Source organism: Lotus japonicus, chromosome 5, assembly GCF_012489685.1.
Source record: "Lotus japonicus ecotype B-129 chromosome 5, LjGifu_v1.2".
Taxonomy (NCBI): domain Eukaryota; kingdom Viridiplantae; phylum Streptophyta; class Magnoliopsida; order Fabales; family Fabaceae; genus Lotus; species Lotus japonicus.
In genome coordinates, this window is record NC_080045.1 from 43,486,084 (window position 1) to 43,493,115 (window position 7,032).

The 7,032-nt window shown below is 36.5% G+C and overlaps 1 protein-coding gene across 3 annotated transcripts; it reads right to left on the bottom strand.

Moving 5' to 3' along the window:
- Positions 1-1,481: 1,481 nt before the first annotated feature.
- On the bottom strand, positions 1,482-6,621 carry LOC130720446 (type I inositol polyphosphate 5-phosphatase 4). 3 transcript variants are annotated; one of them, XM_057571089.1, is made up of 13 exons: positions 5,896-6,621; positions 5,712-5,802; positions 5,285-5,353; positions 5,002-5,089; positions 4,788-4,892; positions 4,092-4,704; positions 3,816-4,009; positions 3,571-3,679; positions 3,324-3,472; positions 2,838-3,146; positions 2,327-2,403; positions 2,127-2,247; positions 1,482-1,767 (listed from the first exon to the last, which is right to left on the bottom strand). In XM_057571089.1, the coding sequence occupies exons 1-10, from the start codon at positions 5,923-5,925 to the stop codon at positions 2,915-2,917; spliced, it is 1,680 nt and encodes a 559-aa protein (XP_057427072.1). In that variant the 5' UTR covers positions 5,926-6,621; the 3' UTR covers positions 1,482-1,767; positions 2,127-2,247; positions 2,327-2,403; positions 2,838-2,914. The 3 variants fall into 3 exon arrangements, with proteins under 3 accessions (XP_057427072.1, XP_057427073.1, XP_057427074.1); XM_057571090.1 differs by having other exon boundaries at positions 2,127-2,253; XM_057571091.1 differs by having other exon boundaries at positions 5,891-6,621.
- Between the last annotated feature and the right edge of the window lie 411 nt (positions 6,622-7,032).

Below are 7,032 nucleotides of genomic sequence, written 5' to 3' on the forward strand. Positions count from 1 at the left end.
GTATTTTGTTTTAAGAAAAGGGGATTTTGACGGCTGAACCGTCGGTAAATCAGTCCATTACCAACAGATATTTAGCCTTCGTAATAGGTCGTCAATAGATGACTTTTTTTGTTGTAAAGCGGAAGAATGATAATTTTTAGTGTAGAATTTTTAAAAATGGGCACTTCCATTCTGCTTGGTTCCTGAATTTTTTAGGAAACCACAATATATAGTTCTAGGAGCATATTTTCACATTCTCTTTTATCTTAAAAATATGAGTTATAATGGCTGTGAACGGTTAGTGTAAAAAAAAAGTTTTACATAGACATCCAATAATTGAGTGTCACATATTCAAAAACATTTATGTTCATTTTTATTTTAATTAATTTAAAAGCTTATTTTCTGATTTGGCAACTCATCATTGGATGTCTGTGTAAAAATTGTTTACACCAACGCGGTGCATTACCATTAAATTCTAAAAATACAATGAATGCGGAACATAATCTATATGTCATGTTTAGTCCCATTCAGATATTTTTACCAAACATTATCATTGTGTTTATTACTCCCTCTGTTCAAAATAGTTGTCCTTTGTTCAAAATAGTTATCCAAAAAAGAGAAGAAACATACATGTTAAGAAATACTATTAATATTGTTAACTTTTCAAAACATATTATTTTTTTCTATTTTACAAAATGTGTTTTTATCTCTTGTTATTTATTTTTCTCATAGGAGCATTATATAAAAAACATCAATTAATGCTTCCTTAGAATTTTAAGGGGAGAAATATAAAGAAACATTTTTTTTCTCTAACTAAACAATTATTTTCAAATGGGTAGAATACTATTGCTAGCAAATACTAGTATTAATAAAAATAGAATTGTGAGAAGGAATTTTTTTTTAACTTATGTAATATACTAATTGATTTGTGTAATCAAAAAGTTGACCAAGGTATGTAAGACTAATCTCCCGTCCCACAATCTAACATACTAAGTGATAATGGGCTAGCTCAGGATTTTTTTTTTCTATTCACAAGAAGTTGAAATTAAGAACAAAATGCTGAACTACTGTATCAAACTCACTTAATATCTTTCCTTGATCCTTGATGGTGCACAAAGATTTGTCAACTTAAATGAGAGCCATTATTATAGGTCAGAAAATTAATTCCATGAAAGGATCAACATAGGTGGACGAGCAAACCACTTTAACACGTCCCTTTCTTTCTATTACATCGCTATAAACCAACAATTATGTCCTTCTTCATTAGGACGGATAACTTGTCCAAATTCTTCTAACATGAAATATTCTAAAACCTAACCATGCCAAAAAGGAGTGCAAGTTGAACATTTATTAAGCATGGGCTGAATTCACCGGGTTGATTTATTCGGTAAAACATTGATGGAAATGGTGGTGACGTTGTCCAAAGAATCATACCCGAATCAGATTGAAAGCAAAAGAGAATTTCAAAGGAAAAAAAAATGTCATAATTTGGAATTGGGTACTAGTACAAAATAATGACTTGCTGATAAAAGCCAATAAAGCACTGTATGTAATGCACATTTCTCTCTTTCCTTTTGGTTGCAACTTTGATCTTAATCAGAAAAAAAGAAAACAAACACCCCATGTTGAAAATAAAGCCATGGAATTTACTCATTTCACTTTAATGGGGTTCTCAGTGAAATCATTAGCTGCCACAAGAAAGAGAAGCTTCATGTCCTCCAGAACTTGCACAATTCTTTTCTAGCACAAGCAATGAGAATCCATCAACCGGCAACTCTTTTTATATCTCTGCAACAGACCAAAGAATGATTAAATAAGATCATCACGTGGGTTTACTTATTCTTTACCTTTAGCTACATTGTAAAATGCAAATTTTTTCTTAGTTTATTTCTAATCTGCGCTACCTGTTTGAAAATTCTTCTACAATTTATCCATAAGTCATAATAAGTTCAGGGAGAAGCTTCTGTATGTAGCTTGTGAATTATAAAATTGATTATGAGGAAAAAGAAGTTGATAATCGAAACATACTAACATTTTGTTACATGAGTACAAACAGCAATTGGTGGATCCCACATCGATTTCAACCAATAAAGCAGCGAGTGTTGGAAAGAGAGTGTTAAAATGAGTGTTGGTCGCATTTCTCTTACCTTATTAATGAGAATTGAGATGTTATTTTGCATTGAGCCTAAAAGCAACTATCTGCCGAAATGGTTGTGAGCCGCAAAACATCCAATGTCAGTAGTTGTAGGCTAAACCTTGTTCTGCAGCCTGCAACTAAGAGGTATGGGGAGGTTTAGAAAGAAAAATTACAGAGAAACTGAGAAAAGGATAGAAGGCAAAGGACAACCTTCTTTGGGACTGTGAGAGTAACAGAATGTCGACATCGCCGCTGGGGCTAGCAACAATCCTGAGAGCAGTGCCCACCTACAAGAAGGGGGGACCAAGGCATGGATAAGAATGAGACATGTAAGAGATCTCAACCAAAAACTTTAATAGGAAGGTATACACAGTCAAATGCATTACTGTGAAGAAATCTATAAAGTATAATATCTTGTTAACTGAATATTCCATGAACTTAGACCAACTGAATCAGCTTGTCTAAGATTCAGAATTAATAGACAAGAACAAGAAATCTAACTACTTATTCCATGAAATGGATCGAATGCTTAAGCCAGTATTATTGATTTTACATAAAACATGCTTCTGGGAAAATATTATGTAAATAAGAGGAGTAAATGAAGACATTGTATCATTTCTTCACACAATTAGAGGCAAAGTAGAGTTTGGTCTTTCCTAAAATATAAATGACCATTAAGAAACACGAATAATGACGTAATTTCCCTGTTGAGGGGAATTACCTTGTACTTTACACTTTGCAACTTCAGTTTCCTCAATGAGTGAAGTTGATCAGATGGAAAATATATTGCAGCATTCATCAATAGAAATTCATATCAGTGTAGCTGTAACCATGCAAATGGGGCAACAACTCTTCTACTTCAATCCTAGAGCTGGAGCAGCTAGAGCATTTTCTGATTCGGTTACGGCTAATAGACTCAACTTCTGCCAGGAACATGCTACACACTGGTCTGTGATCAGAGAATCTTGACTCTCCACGAACATAAGATAATTGGCGGAGGCCTCTTCCATACCACAAGATACGATCGCACCTTCACGAATAAAGATTTGGCTTAGGTTTACATAAGCAATGATAAAGTTTCAAAATAATGACTCAGGATATTTCTTGATGATGGTATCATTCATTTGTTTCCTCTCTTCTCCTTTTAGATTTGACATTACATGATCTCAGAATCATACAGGTGATTATTTACAGGAAAAAAGACTACCATGCTGGAGTTCTTCTCTTCTGTTTCGAGTGTCTTTCATCACCTGCATATCTATCTGAATTGTTTGAATACTTATATGTGGGAGGGAAATATATTTTCCCCTCATTCCATCCTTCAAACACACGACCTTGTTCTTGTTCTATATGAAGCTGAAAGAAAAAGCGATGAAACGGTCAGACCCATATTACAGATAATTCGAGAAAAGAAGTAAATCTCATACATATTGTAAGGGAAGAAAGTATCATGCCTGGTCATTCTCTAACAAAACCCTCCAATTATGCATCTCAACAAGAGCTTTAGCTGCACGGTAAGAAAGGGCTATCCGGTAATTTAAATCCCCCAGCCAAATTATTCGACTGCAACAATTAAACCACGAGATTAGATCTTGACAATTGTAGAAATTAAGACTTGGGAGTGAAGTTTATCTAGTTTCACATTCTTCAAGCATAAGAGGTATGGTAAAGATTCAAGGAAAAGAAATGAAGGACTTACTCATGTTCTAGAATAGTTTGAGGAGAGCTTTCATCACCCATGCCATTAACCCGAGGAAACCTTGTCTTCCTCAGAATCTCCATTACATCAGAATTTCTCCTTAACTCATCACCCTCCTTTTGTCCAGAAGTCAAATGACTACAAATGAAGCAAAAGCTTGTTTTGTGCAAAGACATGCTAATTGATATTGAACCCTGAAAAAAACCCAAGAGAATGAAATTGCCTCGTCCTAGTTCTATATAAACTCGGCTCATTAAAGAAATTTGTCAAATTTACCTTGTTTCCAAGATATCCCATCAACCCTCTGCCAACACAAGACACTTTCATGTTGTGAACATCATCTCTTATGTTACTTTTCACCCAAACTGTTAGAAATATCCCAACCATTTGCTTACTTGCAACCAAACAATATCTCGAGTTCTCTGTCGGTCTATCTCTGTCCTCCATAGAGAAACAACCTCTATATGACATCGGTGAATATTGTGTAATAACTGGAGAGTCACCAGGTCCATTTTCATCATCTGAGGAAGCCCATCTATAATTGGGGTCATAGTCACTTGTCCTGTGACCGAATATCATTCTATCGCACACGCTGAGACGGCGATCAAGGCTTGGCAGTGACATGTCATTGTCCATCCTCATACTACGACTCAAGGATTGGAATGACCTGCGATGGAAGAACGAGGTTGCCTTCTGCCTCATCGATCCCTCAAAATCAGCATCTAACTCTACAATAGGATCCGGGAGCGGTGAAGTAGTGTGGCATTCACCGCTCGTTCCGGGTAGGCTGTTTAGGGTCTTTCGAATAAGTGCTAGCCATTTTCTGGCAGGACCATTGTCTTCTGTGCCCAAAACATTGCCAGCATTGAGAGGTACAATTTCTTGAAACCTGAGGGAAAGAAAAGCAAACTATTTACATGGAGAACTTTACATAGCTAAAGGAGAGAACACATAATATAATCCGAAGTTTACCCTAGAACGTAGATATCAGCAGGCGGAGAGGTGTGAAGCCAATCTTCAAGACTAAAATAACTTGGAGGAGATTTTCCAGCTACATTCCAAGTCGCAACAAAGATTCTGTATGCAGAAAGAAGCATGAACACAATATAATAACAGTTCTTCTAAATCTTATAACAACAATGCGATCGATAAAACTTAAGCACAATCACTGCAACATGAAACATACCTATAGTTATTCACATCGGTAACCTGAGCTGAATCAAGGTCAATTTTACCTCGCCGCATTTTTTCTGAACTCCTTCTCTTTGCTCTCTCTGCAAATTAAACAAAATAAATCATCTGTCCAAGAGATGTACTAGGAGACAACAGAATAGGGGTGAAAAAGAAGACAAAGACAAAAGATTTCTGAAACTGTAGGATTACTGATTACTAAATTTCTTTTTATCTTTATCTAGGTGGGGTTTAGGAATGGTGTGGTCCTAAGAAAGAGCAAGTCTATGGTACTGAACCTGCTTTGCTTTTCTTGATAGTGCATTCCTCCCTCTGTGAAAGGTTGTTCCTCCACTCTTCATCAACACCTGAAAAAGAAAAGCCACAAAGTTAATAAAGCTGTGCTTTTTTCCACTGTTAAATTTATCAAATCATACAATCAAACACACAAACCAAGAAAAAAATGGTAGAAACCATGGAAGGGGGAAACAACAAGCATCAGATTTGCAGACCCATTAAAACAAAATACAAATTTTTATCCAAAAACAAAGCTTTTACAGGAGAAGAAGATGAATGGAAGTTTGTTCAGGATTCAGAAAAATGTAAAGAAAAATTATTTAACAAGAGGGAAGAGAAATCTCATTTGGGCTTTTGACATGAATCCTCAGATTCCCAAATCCAGAGTCCTTAATTACATCAAAATCATGAGAAAAATTGAGCAATCACCTCCATAAAGGACATCATCATCTGCCTGAAAGTCTTCAGCTTTACTCTTGATATTGAACCACTTCTTGACCAACATTTTGGGCCATGAAAGCTTCATCAACAAAAACAACAACAGGGTAAACAATGGCACAACAAAAACGCAAAAAAGGGGATTTGAAGGGAGATTAGCTGACATTTACCAAACCTTGGTTTTCTTTGAGTTCTCATCTCTCATTGTTGGGAAAACTTCATATATCTTTCCAGATGAACAACATACAAAGTCTTTTCTTCAATGAATTTGAGATGAAGTGAGAGAATATGCAATTCTAGTTCTGTTTATGTCTCTATTCAACCGGATAAAGTGGAGGAAAAAGACACAACCGCTTTGATGATCAAAGCACTCGGAAATTGAGAACAACAAAACAAAATCCTCTGTTACTCGAGAAATCAATTCAGGGATCAAAGCAAATCCCAGTTTGTCACCATTGTTGTCAATGCTGTACAAATCAAAACACTCACTCACTCACTCACTCAAATGTTGGTAATCAAAACACTCACTTTCAGTTTCAGTTGTTGTGTGCTCTGGAAGAAGATGAAAGAATCCAAGCACAAAGGGTAAGAAGAAGAAGAAGAAGAAGAAGAAGAAGAAGGAGAAGAAGACAATGTAGAAGCTAGAGAGAGAGAGTCTGTGTTGTTGCAAAACAAAAACCTGGTTGTGGTTGTGGGTACAGAGCAGAGCAAAGTATCGAATTTGAAGGTGTGGGGAATAAAGTGCAGAGGCAAGCTTCGCTCTCTCTCGAGGCCTTTTAACCCCAAATCCAAGGCCAAGCTTAGGAACTTGGAGAGAGAGAGAGAGAGAGAGAGAGAGAGAGAGAGAGAGGTTAACGTTGTCCGAACAAACACAACACAAACACACACACACTCACTCTAAAATACACTAAAAATGTGCACTTTCACCCTACTTAGTCCTACACAGGGATCTTATACCCCAAGCAGAGTGCTGGTCTAGTAAATTTTAAGTCTAGCATTTGGTCTTCTAGTAGAGAAAAGCAATTAAAGAGGCAACGAAAGCACACTTGAAAGATAGTTGACTCATTAACATTTAAGTCAAGAGTTCGATTTTTATGCGATGTGTATGTGTTCTGGGAGACTCCCCAGTCGATCACCATTTAGGTTGATCGAGCTGTCTCTTCACCTGATTCAGTTTAAAGACGATTATCTACGGCTGACCAAGCTCAGGAGCGACGGGATAGAACCGACCAAACCCCCGAGGGTGAAAGATCCTTATCACATCACTCATTCCATCACTAACTCTATGGCCTTGACACTGTGGTTCTTCTCT

Excerpts from the sequence above, each read along its gene's own strand:
- LOC130720446 (XM_057571089.1), bottom strand. The coding sequence starts at position 5,925 with ATGAGAGATGAGAACTCAAAGAAAACCAAG. Across the intron at positions 5,354-5,711 it reads TGATGATGTCCTTTATGGAG|GTGTTGATGAAGAGTGGAGG; the intron begins GTGATTGCTCAA and ends TTTCTTTTTCAG. Across the intron at positions 3,147-3,323 it reads AAGAGAAGAACTCCAGCATG|GTGCGATCGTATCTTGTGGT; the intron begins GTAGTCTTTTTT and ends TTATTCGTGAAG.